Raw genomic sequence first — 19590 nt, 5'->3', positions numbered from 1 at the left:
TACTGAACGCACTCCAGGAAAAAAGAACAGGAACAAAACTAAAGGCTAGACATTTCCCATTTGGGAAAGGTTATTTTTAACTAACAGTTTACATAAGCAGTCACAGCTACACTGTACTGTGAGTTTATCTCTGTTGTAAATATTTGCTCGTTATTTGTATAATATATGCAATGACCTATGGCTACAAGCAATAAATATTTATTGCAGATCATTTTGACTTTCTCCTAAGATTTAGTCCGTGCAGCCGCCTGTGTTGGCAAGTTCTCATTTCACGAAAGAAAACAAGGGTTAAGATTTCAAGCATTAGATTTTATTAAGTCCCAACAAGCTCTTTCACAAATGTATGGTTTAAGTGCAATGTGCAACAAAATTTAGGATTTCCTGGATGATTTAAGCATATGAGTTGTGCGGATGGCTTCTGGAAGACCTGAAGACCTTCATTTTGTGCAGCTTGTAAAGGGGGATTTTTTTTTGTTCTTTAATAGTCGGGACCTTCTTTCTTCAGCTTGCTGTAGTCCACGTTAACCGAATAGAACTAGAAAAGGGAGCAATTAGGTTATCATCATGTTTATACAATAGTACTCCTTTTTCCCTCATGCCTGTGGTCTCTTTTAGAAGCAGCGTTGGAGGTCAGCTTTTGCACAAAGCCAAATATGGGAGAAACAGAGCTTTCTGCTTCCTTTGGCAGACGATCTGGGATGCCTTAAATATTACAGACATGCGAGAGCAGCCAGAAATTTCTCTGTATATGAAAACTTGTGCCTAAGAGCTTTAAATAGTTAATATGAACTATCTATTTAAAGGTAGTTAATATTAAATGTTATTAACATATTTTCCAGTAAAATACACACCCACACCCACACCATGTAACTGCTTCAGTATGAAGAAAGGATCTCTAAACAGTTTAAACAATTTTGAAGCAATTTTGCAGGTAGAATCTAGAGTCAGTGAATGGGAGGTTTAATGGCATAGTAATTTAAGGGGGGGAGGGGAAACTATTTATTTGTTTACAATATCTATACACCACTCCCCATTCAGAATTTCAGAGCGGTGGACAAAATAAAATAGGATAAAAACAGAATAAAAAACTTTTTATGGAGCCCCCCTTTGGGGCACATGTCAGAGAGGGGCAATCTTTCCCAAAGTGCTGCAGTTTTGGGGGTATTAAAACTCTGGCAATGCATTTCCACCAATTCGCTCTAAATTGTGTTGCTTTTTGAATTTCCAGTTTGTCACTTGCTCTAGGAAAACATAATCAGAAGCCAGTTTGCTAAGCCTCACAATTCTGCACAAACCACACAACTTGGCAACACTGCGGAATTGACTGGAGGGTGGGGCGGAAGCGGTGCTACCCAAGACGCTCCTCGCCCACAGCATTATTTGGGTGAAGAGTAGCTTCAGTATATAACTTTAAATGATATATATGTGCAGGGCTGGTCCTAGGATAGGGCCTCCGGTGAGGAGAGCCTTCACCCTTCTCCTGCCTCCATTCAGTTGTTATTAGAGTAAATATCACCAGCTGATGTTTTCTCCCATTTGCAGTGCGCTGTCATGTCTTTTAGGGACATATCTTAAGCCAAACCTCATTAATTCATAGAATCATAGAATAGCAGAGTTGGAAGGGGCCTACGAGGCCATCGAGTCCAACCCCCTGCTCAATGCAGGAATCCACCCTAAAGCATCCCTGACAGAGGGTTGTTCAGCTGCCTCTTGAAGGCCTCTAGTGTGGGAGAGCCCACAATCTCCCTAGGTAACTGATTCCATTGTCGTACTGCTCTAACAGTCAGGAAGTTTTTCCTGATTTCCAGCCGGAATCTGGTTTCCTGTAACTTGAGCCCGTTATTCCGTGTCCTGCACTCTGGGAGGATCGAGAAGAGATCCTGGCCCTCCTCTGTGTGACAACCTTTTAAGTCTTTGAAGAGTGCTATCATGTCTCCCCTCAATCTTCTCTTCTCCAGGCTAAACATGCCCAGTTCTTTCAGTTTCTCTTCATAGGGCAAGGATCCCACTCTCAGGGTATCTCAACTGTCACCAGCAGCCGCCATTCCAGCAGGCTGTAGCAGTGGGAGATGAGGTGGGCCGCAGGGCCATTCCACCAGCCCTGACGAAAGACCATGGTCTTCTCCTTCCTCTTTGCTCCCCTTTTGTGTTGTGTCTTTGTGAGCAGGGGCTGCCTTGTTCTTACGGACTGTCTATAAGCTGCTCTAGCAGCCTTTCTGCCTGAGGGGGTGGGATAAAAATGCTTTAAATCAATACAGCATAAATAATCCGGTGTAACTGACCATTACCAGCACTTAACTGTGCCAGGAATGTTTCGAACCCAACGGGCTGTCAATAATATCCGCTGACTTTGCCAAGATGGCGTCTACATTTTGCCACCCGAGTGCTCCATCTTCCAGTAGTTTTGCGAGACTGGACAGTACTAATGGCGGAGATGATGGTTAGATTCTCAAGTCTGCTTTGCCTCTGAAAGTGCTTTCCGTCCTTCAAATCCCAAATGTGAGAGTTGACCATTTGCAGCTTAAGTTAAGCAAGCATCTGGAATGCATTAGCTATTAATATTTATGTATCACCTTGTTTGCTATAAATCCATCGAGGCGGTTGTCGGACTAAAGCGAAATTCAGACAAGACCCAATGGACAACAGTGCAGAGATGCAGCACTTTGGGACTGATGGAGTAGCCGTTACGTGCCAGAGGAGGCGCACAGCCTGCACATGGGGTTAGACATGCAGCCGCCGCCGCCGCCCCCATCACCAGCTTTGTGTACTACCCTAAGCACAGCTGGAGGTGCAGTGACAAGACACGCCCTGCATCAGTCTCATCAGAAGGAAGAGGGACTTTGGTCTCCTAGGACTACCCTTTGATTTGAACTGTCAGCCTGCAGTTGGCCAAGGTCTACAGTCCAGCTAGTGCCATAAGCCTGGCTGGGTATTTTGCACCATACCTTATACTGGTCAGTGGGTGCCAGCTTGTTCCAAGGCTCTGGGTTATTCTTTTTGTCCCAACTATGCATAGAAACGTAAGGAAAAAATGACATACAGCAATCACCACATAGTCATAGAAAAAGAAAATTAAGCACACAGTGTAACACACTATACCTCTTGTCCTCCAAAGTCCTCGCCAGCATAATAACTATGGCCTCCTTAACGCTGCATAAACAATTCATCAATACATCGATCTTTTGCTTTGGGTAGTGGCCCCAAGACTAAGATTTGTAAAATGTTTTTCAAGACAGTCCTGCATTTTTCAGAAATACCGTATTTTCCGGCGTATAAGATGACTGGGCGTATAAGACGACCCCCAACTTTTGAGAAGATTTTCCTGGGTTAAAAAGTAGTCTTATACACCAGAAAATACAGTACCATTTAACACGCCGGCAGCCTAAACTTGCATCCTTGATTTGATTGATTTGATTTATTACATTTATATACCCCCCCATAGCCGAAGCTCTCTGGGCGGTTTACAAAAGTTAAAAACAGTGAACGTTAAAAAGTGTACAAAATTTAAAACCATCAAAAACATAAACAGTATAAAAACAACGGTATCCATTTAAAAACAACAGTTCTGGGATCCGTTGCAACTCGCCTGTCTAGGCTTTGCATTCTCCACTTGCTAACTTAATTGGTTTTTAAACAGTCCACTCTCTTAAAGCCATTTTAAAAACTTTTAGCAATAACTGTTATTTTCAATACCCAGGATACAACTCCAGTTTACAGTTGAGAAACTGCAGCTCTTAGTATCAGACTGAGAAAGTGACCAACCCATAGCAGCACATGTTTAAGGAGGTACTGATAAACAGCAACACTCAAAAGAAATGCTACACACCAGACATCGGGATTGCGAGTAGCGAGGCGCATGGTATACAGAAACGCGCCACCTGCTCCGGCTCCAAGAAACACGAAAAGAGGAATCAACTATGAGAAAACAGAGTATTTCGACATGAAAAGCCAAACCTAAAAACTAGAATAGTTCACATGTTTGAACCACAGTTTAATGTTCTAGATGCGCAGTAAGATTTCCCAAAGTGGGCCACCTGGCTTCATTTAATAAACATTTGAGATTATGGCAGGGAAAGGGACAGAGGAGAGAGAGAGAGAGGGAAAGAAAAAAGAGGTGCTAACGGCAGAGCTTGTGGGCTTCCTAGGGTATCCAGTTGGCCACTATGGGGAACAGAACATTGAACTAAATGAGTCAGCCTTCCCCAACCTAGAGCCCTCTAGTTGTGTTGGACTGCAACACCTATCACTCCCAGCCAGCAGGCGGAGCGAGGCCTTTGGTCTGATCCAACAGGGCCTTTAACACAGCTTCCTGACAGCCAACTGCCCCCTTATGAAATACAAAAATAGAGCAGAATAGTAAGAGGGAACTGCAGGATTGATTGGTGTTTCCACTCTCCACAAAATAAGGCAGAAACAGAATTCCCCCAACCTAGGTCAGACTATATGTCTCCCTACCCCAGAATTGTCCATTCTGGTTCCCAAGCATCTCAGGATAAGGCATTTTCTGACCCAACTGAGATCTCTTGAACCTGAAGATGCTTGGGATCGAACTTGGGGAGTCTGCACCCAAAGCGTAATACTCCACCTCTGAGCTGTGGGCCTCTCCCATATCTCTGGATGGAAACTTAAGACAAAAGTAGGTGGGAATTCAGAAACCCTGAGGCCAGAAGTTTCCTTCTCACCCTGAGACAGGAGTCCACTATTTCCACTGGAGCTTGTTGCATCCTGCTCACGTGGCAGTGCCAAGCCGTCTTGGAGGTTAGGGTTAGGGAATTAGTGGAGCGCACCAGGATGGGAAAAGTTCGCACAATTCTATGCATGTTTAGACGGGCAAAAAGTCCTACACCACCCACCATTGCCCAGCAAGGATGCTGGAAGTTATAGGACTCCCCACCTCCACCATCTAAACATGCAGAGGATTGCACCCTTAGACATTCAGCAACGGGGAACATGTGGCCCTCTGGATATTGTTGGCAATCCCATCATTCCTCCGCACTGACTATGCTAGCTAGGGCTGATGGAAGTTGCAGACCAGCATCTGGAGGGCTACACAGTCCCCTATACATGCAATGTTGTTATTGTGTGATTTGCTCAAATTCCCAATATTATTCCTGCTCAATGTGCTCAAATTCCCAATATTATTCCTGCTCAATGTGCTCAAATTCCCAATATTATTCCTGCTCAATGTGCTCAAATTCCCAATATTATTCCTGTTCAATTTTGCTCAAATTTCCAATATTATTCCTGCTCAATGTGCTCAAATTCTATTCCTGTTCAATTTTGCTCAAATTCCCAATATTATTCCTGCTCAAATTCCCAATATTATTCCTGCTCAATTTGCTCAAATTCCCAATATTATTCCTGCTCAATTTGCTCAAATTCCCAATATTATTCCTGCTCAATGTGCTCAAATTCCCAATATTATTCCTGTTCAATTTTGCTCAAATTCCCAATATTATTCCTGCTCAAATTCCCAATATTATTCCTGCTCAATGTGCTCAAATTCCCAATATTATTCCTGCTCAATGTGCTCAAATTCCCAATATTATTATTGTCCGGTAGCTTCTCTCTCCCCCCCCCCCAAAAAAAACACACCCAGATGACTTAGCGGGGTTAAAGCAGGCCACCACTTCAAAGAGCCCAACCCCTGGAGGGCCACCCGTTCCCTCTCCCATGCAATGTTGTTCTTGCACGTCCTTCCCGCTCCATTCCCGCCATCCAAAGCCATCGTGCATGACTGAGGACACCGCCCACCACTGCACCAGCAACAGAGCCGTCAGCAGCAGCCCCTTTCCCGACCCGAAGGAGAACTGGAGGTGGGCCTGTTTCACCGCCCGCCCGCCCGCCCGCGTCTAGGAGGAAAGTGGGGTGCGGAGGGAGGAGGAAAGCCCGGCACCCGCCCCCCCCTGCTGCCACTCACGCTGGGGTGCTTCTTCGCCTGGCTGGCCATGAGTCGGAACATGGCGGCGGGAGCGTCGGTCCTGGTCCTGGTGGTTCGGTTCGGTTCGGGTTCGGTGGTCGCCGAGGCCTCTGCAGCCACTCCTCCCTGCTCTCCTTCTGGTCGTCTCCGCGGGGGCGCCTGACGGGAAGAAGCCCAATGTCACTCGAGGACCCCCCTCCCTCCCTCCCTCCCCCGAGCCGCGCCAGGACCCCTCCGGGGCTGCCCCCGGAAAACGCCTGGCTGCCCCGACTCCCACACACCGCTCTAAAAAAAAAAAAAAAGGAGAGAGAACAGATCGATTTATTTTAAATGTCACGGGAAGGGTTTAAGATGGGCCGCCGCGTCAACCCGTCCTCGCCACACGCCTGGCCGGTGCCAGAGGAACGCAGGCGCTCGGTTAGACGGCCACAAGGGCGTAGAGATCAGGCTGCAGATGGCCGCGGTTTTGCGAGAGGGAAAGCGTGTGTGTGCGCGCGCGCGCCCCCTGGCGGCGCTGGCGGGGGTTTCTAGTGGACCCCTGCAAAAGGAGGGGCCTGCCTGAAAGTCAGATCCAGTAGATCCAAAACAGATCCTCTTGTGCATTCACACAAGGCTTTTACAGCAGGGATGGGGATGGGGCTCCACCTCCCCTCTCATCTCCCCCAGTACAGCCAGTTGGGATTTGTAGCCGGAGCAAATGATGTGGACTCTTAGTGCAGGTTCTTTGGAAGGAAAGGAACCTCTCCTGCAAGCACTGAGTCATTACTGACTCTTGGAGGGACGCCCACTTTCGCTGACATTTTCTTGGCAGGCCTTATAGCGGGGTGGTTTGCCGTTGCCTTCCCCGGCCGTTATTACCTTTCCCCCAGCTAACTGGGTACTCATTTTAACAACCTCGGGAGGATGGAAGGCTGAGTCGAGCTGGCTGCCTGAAACCAGCTTCCGCTGGGATCGAACTCAGGCTGTGGGGAGAGTTTCAGCTGCAGAAACTGCTGCTTTACCGCTCTGCGCCACACTTTCCTGGACAAGTTCAGAGGCTATGAGACCCGCCGGCGAGGTACTGTTCTTTGACTGGAAACAGTGAACTGGGTTGTTGAATGGTTGGGAGCTTAAGAGTCCCACGAAGCTTGGGTCCCTTAGCCAGGTTGCTGGTTAGACTCTAGTTGTTTCTCTCCCTCCCTGCGCTCCCAGGCATCAAAATCCCCGAAATCTCCTTCCACTACAAAATCCCCAAAATCTCCTTCCACTACAAAGTGTGGAAGGAGCTGAAGTAAATGGGTAGAAACATCAAACATTCAATTAAGATGCACGAAGAAAATCAGACAAGACATCTGCTCCAGAAGTGGAAAGAGAATGTACGGCATCTATTGAATTAGAGAGATAGATGGATATCATCAGTACTCGTGAAAGAAAACAGAAGTAGGGAAGAGAGACATAAGATAACGTTGCAGCCTTCCCACAACCTGGTACCCTATAGGTGATTTGCACTTCATAGGATCATAGTTTTTGTGAACCGCCCAGAGAGCTTCGGCTATTGGGCGGTATAAAAATGTAATAAATAAATAAATAGAATAGCATAGTTGGAAGGGGCCTACAAGGCCATCGAGTCCAACCCCCTGCTCAATGCAGGAATCCACCCTAAAGCATCCCTGACAGATGGTTGTCCAGCTGCCTCTTGAAGGCCTCCAGTGTGGGAGAGCCCACAACCTCCCTAGGTAACTGGTTCCATTGTTGTACTGCTCTAACAGTCAGGAAGTTTTTCCTGATGTCCAGCTGATAGGGGCTGATAGGAGCTGACACTTCAGCTGCCATCAGCCCCAGCCAGCAAGGCTAATGGTAAGAAATGCTGGGGGTTGTAGTCCAAAACATCTGGAGGGCTTCAGGTTAGGACTGTGCTTTATTCCAGGTCAGACCATTTCTCCATTTAGCCCAGCAATGGGTTTCAGGCCAAAATTTCTGTAACCGCTGTCACCCGAGATCCTTTAAATGGAGATGCCCAGGGCCAAATCTAGAATTCTTGGAGGAGAAGGTTATCAGTGGCTACTAATCCTGACAGCTATGTGCTACTTCCAGTACCAGAGGTTAAGAGGTAAAATGATGCCCACCTGCTGGCTGGAGAAGGCTGGAGTTATAGGACTTTTTTTTCTTCATCCTGGCTGGGGAATGCTGGCAGTTTTAAGGCTTCCCCCGCTCCTATCTAAACATGCATAGGATCATGCTTTTAATATCTCTTTCCACCTCCACTCCATTTTGGCATATTAGGGTTTGGGGGTGCACAGTTGCAAATGCCATATTTATTAAGAAAAAGGGGAGAAGCTGTGCAAATGTTTTGCCCGGGATATGTTGGCTTGCGCTCCCAGGCCTGTTGCTTGGTCTGCAACCAGAGCAGAATGGGTTGGTGGTGTTAGACACCTTTGTCTAACAGTGGTATAGTCCTATGGCGGTAAGGAGATCTGTACAATTTCAGAGTGCTGGGGGAAGAGTCAGGTTTCCATTGTTTCCTTTCAAAGGTGTAATCCTATGTGCAAACCCTACAATTCCCAGCATGCCCCAGCCAGACCTTTTCCCTGTCTAATCATGCAAAGTTTTGCTCCCTAATTTGTTTCAACCCCTTTTAAAGCCATCCGAGTTGGTGACCATCATCCCATCTTGTGGCAGTGAGTTCCATAGTTTAACCCTGCGCCACATGAAGAAGTATTTCCTAATACCTGCCCTGAATGGTTCTTCGGACCTAACGGGGGCTCTTGGGTTTTTTTACAATAACAGACCAACATGGCTACCTCCAACTTTTAGAAGCGCTACATAATTTCCTAGCCGCTTAAGACCCCTTCAGCAAGTGTAAAACCAGTGCAGCCCTTTTGATGCTGGTAGTGAATCGCCTAAAGAGCTTTGGCTATTGGCCGGTATATGACGTCAGTTTCCCAGAGGACCTTTTCTTCTGTCGCCCCTGGATTATGGAACGGCCTGCCGGAGGAGATTCCTAATATTAACTCCTTCTGTGATTTTAAGGCAGCTTTGAAGACTAGCCTTTTCCGGCAGGCCTACCCAGATTAATGTAAAATCAAGAATTTTAAAGATGTGTTGATTCCTGCACTAATGTTGTTCCCCGCCTCGATCCAAAGGGAGAGGCGGGTATATTATTATTATTATTATTATTATTATTATTGGGTGACCCTATGAAAAGGAGGACAGGGCTCCTGTATCTTTAACACAGTTGCATAGAAAAGGGAATTTCAGCAGGTGTCGTTTGTATATATGGAGGACCTGGTGAAATCTCCTCTTCATCACAACAGTTAAAGCTGCAGGAGCTATACTAGAGTGTCCATTTTAAAAGAGGGCAGGGCGCCTGCAGCTTTAACTGTTGTGATGAAGAGGGAATTTCACCAGGTTCTCCATATATACAAATGAGACCTGCTGAAATTCCCTCTTCATCACAACAGTGCAAGCTGCAGGAGCTATACTAGAGTGTCCATTTTAAAAGAGGGCAGGGCGCCTGCAGCTTTAACTGTTGTGATGAAGAGGGAATTTCACCAGGTTCTCCATATATACAAATGAGACCTGCTGAAATTCCCTCTTCATCACAACAGTGCAAGCTGCAGGAGCTATACTAGAGTAATCAGATACAAAAGAGGGCAGGGCTTCTGCAGCTTGCACTGTCGTGATGAAAAGGGAATTTCCCCAGGTTCTCCAAATACACAAATGACGCCTGCAGAAATTCCCTTTTCAGGAGCCCTGTCATATGGTCGTTGTTGTTATTTATTACACTTATATACCGCCCCCATAGCCAGGGCTCTCTGGGCGGTTTACAGAAATTCTAAAAAATTAAGATAAAAACGAGTATTCAAAATTTAAAATTCTAAAACACAGAATATACACACATCATCATCTTCTTCTTCTTCTTCCCCTCCTCCTTCTTGGAATGCGCAATGCCCCGTTGTGCCCTCCAGGTGGCGCAGCCCCCCCCCCCCCGCCTTCTCCAACCAACGCACCCCGCCCCGGGGCGCAGCTTGATTCCCGCCTCCTAAAATGGCGCTGTCCTGTGGAGCTTTCTATCTGTGGAAACGACTCTATGGTTGGCTGGTCAAGCGGCCATAGAGATATACACACATTGGAGATGACCGCATGGTCCTGGACTTCCGGTGAGGAGGTGTCAGCCGCTCCTCTCTAGCGTCGCTCTATGGCTTTGGGGCGTTGCAAGTGGGGGGGGGAGGTTGTCCAATTTCCGTTTCCTGGACGACTTCCTGGAGGGCTGGCATTTAAACCCCAGCTGTTGTGCAAAGGGGGCGGTGGAGGGCAGCAGCAGGCGGCTGTGATTCGACTGCCTTCCCCTGCGGCTGGAGGATTCCTGCCTCAGAAGAGATCAGCTCACCAGCCCTCACCCTTTGGCTGGGAAACGTGGAACAAGTCCAGCTCAGCACTGGACTCCTCCAAAAACCAGACACCCCCCCTTTCTGGTTTGCTTCCTAATTGTTGCACCCCAAATTAATGCAAATAAGAGTCTCCACTTCCCCACTCTCAAAACTGCATGGTGCAGCTATTCTATTAATTTATTATTGTTGTTGTTATTTTTGCAATAGCCACCACATTTGGCAGCTTGCATCCAGACAACGTGGTGGAGAGGTTGCTGGGCACAGACCTGCCCCTGCCGTGTCCCCTGAAGCATCGCCGTGTCTTTATGTTAGGGGCGAGCGAGCAAGACGGCGATTCAATTTCTTTCTTTTTCCGAAGGCGGCCAATAAATCTCGCTCTGCAGCCTGGAAGTTTCCACCACTGAGCTGAAGCGTGAGTCTCTTTCATTCATTGGACACCAGGCTCTGTCAAAGACCAGGGGCGCCCCGTTGACGTTTCTTCCCTGGCCGCAAGATGTTCAGCTGGCTGGGCCACGACGACAGGCGAAGGAAAGACCCTGAAGTGTTTCAGACTGTGAGCGAGGGGCTTAAAAAACTGTACAAAACCAAGCTTCTCCCGCTGGAAGAATATTACAAATTCCACGAGTTTCATTCGCCGGCCTTGGAAGATGCGGACTTCGACAACAAGCCCATGGTGCTGTTGGTGGGCCAGTATTCCACCGGCAAGACCACCTTCATAAGGTAACACCTGGTGGCTCTTTAGAGTCCTTGGGCAAGTAAAACATCTCTAGGCTGAGATCTCTAGAAGCGCGCGCATGAAAACTCGTAGTCCCTGCGTGCGTACTTCAGGACGGGGTAAAACGTTTAGCTCCTTGCTGTGTTCTCTTCTTCCGCCTTATGGCTCTGAATGTTTGAAGGCTATGAGGAAAAGAAGAGGCTGGCTCTGGTGCTATAAAATATGAAAGGAGGTTTTCTTTATTTTCCTTATCCAAAAAGAAAAAAAAAATCCCAAAACTTGTTTGACAGCCAACGGAGGCAGAACAAATACGACTACAGTCCTTAAAAATACCTAAAAGGTTTTAAATTGATAACTGCTTAAAGGAGGAATTCATTTTGTTGTACAGCAATTGACGAAGGAGCGCCAGATCCGAAACGTTGAGTGTTTGTACAAGTTTAGTTGAAAGTTTTTGGAATTTTTTTTTCATTTTGGATAAGGAAAATGAAGAAAACCTCTTTTCATATAGCACCAGAGCCAGCCTCTTTTTCCCCTCATAGCCTTTTCATGGTGCTTTTACCTTCTTCTTCCAAATCTGAATTATTTGAAGGCCTGGTTATTACTTTTCCAACTTGTGCCTCTGATTACTGATCGCTTAGCCAAAAATGCCAGTTTGCAGGAAATTCTTACACATCAGGAAGACTCCTTAAATACCGTCCTGGTGAGACGTAGGCAGCTTATGAGATGTAAAATGCATGAATCGATCCGTGCTGAAATGAAAAGCTATCAAAACATTGCCACCAGTTTTAGAGAATATGTTTATTAATTTACTATATGCTCTCTATATCTAAAGATTCGCAAGCAGTGAACAGTAAAGAAAAAAAAATCAAAATACAAAAGAATTAAAATATTTAGAATCAAATTAGGTCAATAAAACTGTCGCCAGTCAGTCAGGGAAGACTTGTTTAAATAAAAACCATTTCAGCAGGTGCTGAAAACAAAACCATGGTGGGGCTTGCCTGACATCAAGAGGCAGGGAGTTCTAGAGAGAAGGAGCACCTCGTCTGGTAATCTCCATGACTGGGCAGGATAGTAAGAGAGGAGGCACTCACAAATATCCTGGCCCCAAGTTGTGTAGGGCTTTAGACACCAGTAACAAAAACTTAAGCCTGTCCCAGTAGCAAATAGGCAGCCAGTGCAGTTCCTCGGCAAAGGAAAAGGGCAGCTCCTGACAACAGCTGGGCTGCTTCATTCTGCACTAACTGCAGCTTCCAGGGTGCCACACATGGAGTGCGGGTTTCTAGCTACTGTGCCTCTGTGGCCAGGCTATTGCTATCTCTGGATAGGCTGTAGCCGGCATACCAGCTAAAGCTGGTGGAAGGCACTGTGAGCCATGGTTGCTAATTCAGCTTCCAGCAACCGAGATGGGTCCAGGAGTACCCCCAGATTACAAACGTAGTCTTTAAGTGGGAGTGCAGCCCTGTCCAGAACAGGCAGTAGGCCTGTCTCCTGGACTCAGGAACCACCCACTCACAGGGCCTCTGTCTTTCCAGGATTCAGTTTTAATTTATTGGCTGTCATTCAGCCCACTGCTACGTCTAGGCACGGATTTACACAGTCTCACCTGATTCATATGTCACCGGGACATAGAACTGCGTGTCATCAGCATACTGATGGCACTTAGCTCCAAATCCTTTCCTACCAGCTTCATATAAGTCATACAGCTGGACATCAGGAAAAAACTTCCTGACTGTTAGAGCAGTACGACAATGGAACCAGTGACCTAGGGAGGTGGTGGGCTCTCCCACCCTAGAGGCCTTCAAGAGGCAGCTGGACAACCCTCTGTCAGGGATGCTTTAGGGTGGATTCCTGCATTGAGCAGGGGGTTGGACTCGATGGCCTTGTAGGTCCCTTCCAACTCTGCTATTCTATGATTCTATTTAGATGTTAAAACACATTGGGGACAAGATGGCGCCCCGAAGAGCCCCATAGGTCACTTGCCAAGGAACAATCGCACAGTGTTACTCAATGAAAGTTGTGGCGATTCTGTTTTGGGACCACACAGCGTTTATGTTTCTGTGGTCTCGGTATTGTCTTCCCCCACCTGATGCCTTCCAGACATTTTCAACTACAACTCCCACCATCCCCATCCAGCATGGCCAATGGCCAGGGGTGATGGGAGTTGTTGTCCAAAGCATCTGGCGGGTGCCAAGATGAGAATGGCTGGCATATAACCTTGTGGGCTAACCTATATGGCCCTTGATGTTGAAAATTCATTCATTGCATTTCTATACTGTCCAAAAGCTGAAGCTCTCTGGGCGTAAAACCAAAATTAACGCGAATGGATAGAAATAGAATGCTAATAAAACATTTCGGTAATGCTTGTTGCACAACTTAAATCACTGGCAAAAGGTTGTGGAAGATGCCAGTGAATGTCATGACTGGTGTTGATCAAGGCAGTGGAGGCTGGTGGCTCTGGTGTCAGTGGGGTGGTGAATCTGCTCTGGGTTTCTGAAACCCAGAGCGGATTCACCGCCCCACTGACGTCGGAGCCACCAGCCTCCACTGGATCAAGGTGACCCGCCGTTCACCCAGCAGAGGTGTTTGCCTGAAAGGAGTTTCTGGAATGTTGAGTGCACAAATTCTGAGAAAATGGCAGGCTTGCTTCTATGTTTAGATCAACGTTTCATAATTGGAGCATACTTTGGAGAAACTTGGGGAGAGAGAGAGAAAGGAGGCAGAGGAATTCCAAGTGCCGAAATTTGGATAGAGGCTGGAAATAACTTTTATTAGGCATTTGCACAATATGCATCAACCTTCTCTGCTCTGGCACCACATCCCAATGCGTTTGGATCACAATTCCCATTACACCCGCCCGCCCCAGCCAGCCTGGCCATTCTGGTTGGAGATGATGGGAGTTATAGTCCAACACATCTGGATTTAGTCACCAGGTTGGGGTAGCTGTTCCACGTTCAGCCCTGCTTTGGCGGTCCTCAAAACAAAGGCAGGTCAAGCTAAATGCAGGTGTTTAATTGCTATCATAGTTTATTTATTTTATTATTTATTAAAGCACTTATATTCCTGCACTATATAACTAGGATCTCAGGGTGGTGTACAGACAAAATCATGCAAACAGTTTGAAACAACAAATATACATAGCTAGAAACAAATTAAACCATTGATCAAGCTAAAACCAGCATAGAATTTTAAAACAATAAAAACAACTCACCCTATATGCAGCCTTGGTGAATTTAGGCATCAAAGGCTTTGTTAGGAAGCCACGTTTTGATTTGCACCGAAATGAGGCCAGTGCCGGCACCAGTCGGGCCTCCAAGGGGAGGCCATTCCACAGAAGGGGTGCCACAACAGAGAAAGCCCTCTCCCATGTCCCGCCATAGCTTAAGTCTCATGTTGGTGGGACACAGAGGAAGGCTCCTGCAAAAGATTTGCCAGTTGCTACGGTGGTGTATGGTTCTAGTGCCCATTAACTGTTTCAATTTAGGGAATCATAGAATAGCAGAGTTGGAAGGGGCCTACAAGGCCATCGAGTCCAACCCCCTGCTCAGTGCAGGAATCCACCCTAAAGCATCCCTGACAGATGGTTGTCCAGCTGCCTCTTGAAGGCCTCCAGTGTGGGAGAGCCCACAACCTCCCTAGGTCACTGCTTCCATTGTCGTCCTGCTCTAACAGTCAGGAAGTTTTTCCTGATGTCCAGCTGGAATCTGGCTTCCTTTAATTTGAGCCCGTTATTCCGTGTCCTGCACTCTGGGAGGATGGAGAAGAGATCCTGGCCCTCCTCTGTGTGACAACCTTTTAAGTATTTGAAGAGTGCTCTCATGTCTCCCCTCCATCTTCTCTTCTCCAGGCTAAACATGCCCAGTTCTTTCAGTCTCTCTTCATAGGGCTTTGTTTCCAGGCCCCTGATCATCCTGGTTGCTCCCTCCTCTGAATGTTGACAAGCACCATAAGCCCGATGGAGGTTTATGTACCTGTATCACCTTGGGGGCTAGTTCTCATTGAGGTGCTTAGCCTGGACTGTGCCACAGTCTTCAGGTGGGGGCTCACAGCACGGGAAATGGTACGGCCCAGACAACGGGCTTGTGACCTCACCGAGAAGAGCCAGGCCTCGGCCAGCGTTTTTGGCTGCAGAACCTTCGCCGATGCTAAACCGGATTCACTTCTCGACTGTACTTATTTGGGGTCTAAACCCGTCAGGTGTATCAGCCCAGAACCAGCAAATGTGGCAAGAGCAAAGAGGAAGGAAGTAGGGTGTGACGCAAGGTTCTTCCTGCAAGGGAGGTAACGGCTCTCCATTCTGCCTCCCCCGACCTGGTAGCCTCCAGATGTTGAAGGTGGCCATTAGGAGCCTCAGAAGCTGCTTGGTACTGAGTCAGACCCTTGCTCTATCTAGCCTGGTATTGGCAACACTGATGGGCAGCAACGGCTCTCCAGGGTTTCAGGCGGGGTTGGTGTTGGCCAAGCTGGCCTGGGTCTGTTGGGCCTCGGCTAGAACATCTGGAGGCCCGCCTGGTTGTGGGGAGGCTGCCTTCACTCCTCGACCAGCTGTGGTCGAGCTGCAGGAAGACGCGTCGCAACCCTCTTGCATCCTCTTGACGGTGTTGCCCCATTCTCCTCTGTTGCTCTTCAGAAGTGTCACGTTCCGCAAGAGGCAGCTAGTCGAAGGGCTGGGGAGCACGACGCTCCTCCTAAGGGGACGCCTAAGTAGGCGCCTGCCAGTTTATTTATTTATTAATAAATAAATTGGGTATTTATTTGATTTGTACCCTGCCTTTTTACCAAAAATGGCCCTTATGGCGGCATACAATCAGCCGGGACTCAAGTCGAGTCCCAACAGCTCGAAAAAAGCAAATGCTATTTTGGGCTGCGTTAATAGAGGTATAGCTTCCAAATCATGTGAGGTCCTGGTTCCTCTCTATTCGGCCCTGGTTAGGCCTCATCTAGAGTATTGCGTCCAGTTCTGGGCTCCAAAATTCAAGAAGGACACAGACAAGCTGGAGTGTGTTCAGAGGAGGGCAACCAGGATGATCAGGGGTCTGGAAACAAAGCCCTATGAAGAGAGACTGAAAGAACTGGGCCTGTTTAGCCTGGAGAAGAGAAGATGGAGGGGAGACATGATAGCACTCTTCAAAGACTTAAAAGGTTGTCACACAGAGGAGGGCCAGGATCTCTTCTCGATCCTCCCAGAGTGCAGGACACGGAATAACGGGCTCAAGTTACAGGAAGCCAGATTCCAGCTGGACATCAGGAAAAACTTCCTGACTGTTAGAGTAGTACGACAATGGAACCAGTTACCTAGGGAGGTTGTGGGCTCTCCCACCCTAGAGGCCTTCAAGAGGCAGCTGGACAACCATCTGTCAGGGATGCTTTAGGGTGGATTCCTGCATCGAGCAGGGAGTTGGACTCCATGGCCTTGTAGGCCCCTTCCAACTCTGCTATTCTATGAGAAAAACAAGCAAATGCCTTAAAACACAATTAAAAATGCAACAGCAGAGTAAAAACAGCACTCGGTTCAACAGACCCACTTAACACACCCAAGGTCTGCTTGAATAAAGTTGACTTTGCCTCTCTGGAGGGAGTTCCACAGCCAGGGAGCAGCCACCGAGAAGGCCCTCATAGAATCATAGAATGGTAGAGTTGGAAGGGGCCTAAAAGGCCTTCGAGTCCAACCCCCTCTTTTGCAACTGCTGCTAAACGTCCCTCTGAAGGCGGTGGTCTTGAAAGAAAGACCTCTCCAGAAGATCTTAAGACCCAGGCAGGCTCATACTGGAGAAGGTGTGTCTTTCCGGTAGCCTGTTCCCAAGCTATATAGGGCTTTATAGGTCAAAGCCAGCATTTTTAATTCTGCCCAGAAACAAAATGGTAGTCTGCGGAGCTGTTGTAGCAACGGAGTCAAGCGCTCCGTTAACCAGCCCCGGTCAACAGTCTGGCCGCAGCATTCTGGGCCTGCTGAAGATTCTGAACCGTTTTCGAAGGCCGACCCCACGTGGAGTGCGTAACAGCCGTCCCCATGGGATGTAGCTAAGGCATGCGTGACTCTGTCCAGATCACACATCTCCAGGAACGGGCACAGGTGGCACACCAGCCTCCGATGTGCAAAGGCACTCCTGGCCACCACTGAGACCTGGCACTCCACTTCAGGGTTGAATCCAGAGGTACGCCCAGACAGCGGGCCTGAGCCCGTCTGGATCAGGTTGAATCCCTCTGCCACCTGTGATAGGGGAAGGGGAAATAGGAGGAAGCCAATGTGTCTCCATGATCACCAACCTTTATCGTTTAGAAGTTCCATGTATCTTAGCTGTATGTTGCCTAGAATGGGATACCTGTGCACACCCTCCAAATTCCACACTGATAGCAGAGGTGGGCACCTGGTGACCCTTCCAGATGTTTTGGCCTATGACTCCTATAATCCCTCACCATTGGCTGTCCTGTCTAGGGATGATGGGAGTTGTAGGCCATAACATCTGGAGGGCTATTGGTTGCCCACCTCTCCTCTAACAGCATGCAGAATAGATCCTCTTCTGATACTAGTTTCTGCCTTCTGGATTAGTGTATCTGCGGCATCTCCATAAATCTGAGCTGGGATTAATGTATAAGGTAGGTCTCAGTAAGGCTTACTGCAACCTTCCCCAACCCCGGGGTCCTCCAGAGGTGTTTGACTACCACCACCATCATGCCCAGCCATGGCTGAGGATGATGGGAGTGGTAGTCCATCACCTCTGGAGGACCCCAGGTTGGGGAAGGTTGGCCTTGAGCACTTAATTTCCCTTCCTTTGTTTTAAGCTGCGATAAAACCGCTGAGCTTTTAACATCAAGTAAAGCGAGACAATTCAAAACGTGACTTGACGGCTATTTCTCCTGCTGCTACTAATAACTCCTTAGTAGAGAGAGAGAGAGAGGGAGAGGGAGAGAAAAGTGTGTAGAAAAAACTGGGGAAAGGTAATAAGAATAATAAAAGAAACACCTGGCAGTACCTGGTGATCAACGACCTTGAGCAATCCAGGCGTTTCCACCTGCTCCGGTGTTGCTGAAACCCAATCCTCGTATCAAAGGTGCCCAAGTACAGAATGAGCTGTTCAGTGAGCTGCAGCTTTTTATTTTTTATTGGTGCAATCTGTTACGATCTGGACATTTGGCTTGTTCCAGGAAAATGAGCATTTTTTTAATTTTAAGCAGGACCTAAAAGGCAAAATTTGGAGGCGGAAAAAAAGCCGTTCTAGCCAAAAAAATTCCCAGTCCACATCTTAAATCGACTGATTATTTTCCCCACCTAAAACATTGCCAAGATGCTCTTTCGTGCATGATCAGGGGGCAGAGGGCGTTGAATGTGCACCTGGTAGAGCTGGGTTAAAATGACAAAAAAGAATTGCACCAATTAAAAGAAAAAGCCGCCTGCTGAACAGCACGTGCTCATTCCGTACTTGGCGCTTCTGACACGAGCCTTGGGTTTCAGCAACAACCGTAGCAGCTGGAAATTCCTGGAGTGCTCAAGGTCATACGTCACCAGGTACTGCCAGCTGTGTTGGACTTCCACCCCCATAAGCCCCAGCCAGTGCGTTGTTGTGTCCAACACATCTGGAACATATAGGAAGCTGCCTTAGACTGAGTCAGACCCTTGATCCATCTAGCCCAATGATTTGGACAAGGAGGTGCAGGGAACGCTTATCAAATTTGCAGATGACAAAAAATTGGGTGGGATAGCTAATACCCTGGAAGACAGAAACAAACTTCAAAGTGATCTTGATAGGCTGGAGTGCTGGGCTGAAAACAACAGAATGAAAATTAATAGGGATAAATGCCAAGTTCTACATCTAGGAAATAGAAACCAAATGCACAGTTACAAGATGGGGGATACTTGGCTCAGCAATACTACAAACGAGAAGGATCTGGGAATTGTTGTAGATCGCAAGCTGAATATGAGCCAACAGTGCGATGTGGCTGCAAGAAAGGCAAATGCTGTTTTGGGCTGCGTTAATAGAAGTATAGCTTCCAAATCACGGGAGGTACTGGTTCCTCTCTATTCGGCCCTGGTTAGGCCTCATCTAGAGCATTGCGTCCAGTTCTGGGCTCCACAATTCAAGAAGGAGGCAGACAAGCTGGAGCGTGTTCAGAGGAGGGCAACCAGGATGATCAGGGGTCTGGAAACAAAGCCCTATGAGGAGAGACTGAAAGAACTGGGCGTGTTGAGCCTGGAGAAGAGGAGATGGAGGGGAGACATGATAGCACTCTTCAAATACTTAAAAGGTTGTCCCACAGAGGAGGGCCGGGATCTCTTCTCGATCCTCCCAGAGTGCAGGACATGGAATAACGGGCTCAAGTTAAAGGAAGCCAGATTCCAGCTGGACATCAGGAAAAACTTCCTGACTGTTAGAGCAGTACGACAATGGAACCAGTGACCTAGGGAGGTGGTGGGCTCTCCCACACTGGAGGCCTTCAAGAGGCAGCTGGACAGCCATCTGTCAGGGATGCTTTAGGGTGGATTCCTGCATTGAGCAGGGGGTTGGACTCGATGGCCTTGTGGGCCCCTTCCAACTCTGCTATTCTATGATTCTAGCCCAGTATTGTCACCGCTGACTGGCAGTTTCCGG

The 19590-nt window shown here is 47.7% G+C and overlaps 2 protein-coding genes across 2 annotated transcripts in view; one reads left to right on the top strand and one right to left on the bottom strand.

The window, feature by feature from the left end:
- Positions 1-288: 288 nt before the first annotated feature.
- Positions 289-6077, bottom strand: NDUFA4 (NDUFA4 mitochondrial complex associated). The gene is made up of 4 exons (XM_063122126.1): positions 5921-6077; positions 3827-3915; positions 2946-3006; positions 289-535 (listed from the first exon to the last, which is right to left on the bottom strand). Exons 1-4 carry the CDS (start codon positions 5960-5962, stop codon positions 479-481), a joined length of 249 nt encoding a protein of 82 aa, XP_062978196.1. The 5' UTR covers positions 5963-6077; the 3' UTR covers positions 289-478.
- Positions 6078-10220: 4143 nt separating this feature from the next.
- LOC134395951 (EH domain-containing protein 3) overlaps positions 10221-19590 on the top strand; it is a 50986-nt gene continuing 41616 nt past the window's right edge. Inside the window, exon 1 of the mRNA XM_063122240.1 lies at positions 10221-11010. Coding sequence (XP_062978310.1) covers positions 10784-11010 — 227 coding nt within the window. The 5' untranslated portion in view covers positions 10221-10783. The remainder of the gene's footprint in view (positions 11011-19590) is intronic.

This window comes from Elgaria multicarinata, chromosome 1 (assembly GCF_023053635.1).
Source record: "Elgaria multicarinata webbii isolate HBS135686 ecotype San Diego chromosome 1, rElgMul1.1.pri, whole genome shotgun sequence".
Classification (NCBI taxonomy): Eukaryota; Metazoa; Chordata; class Lepidosauria; order Squamata; family Anguidae; genus Elgaria; species Elgaria multicarinata.
This window is presented reverse-complemented; position numbering and strand designations above follow the sequence as displayed.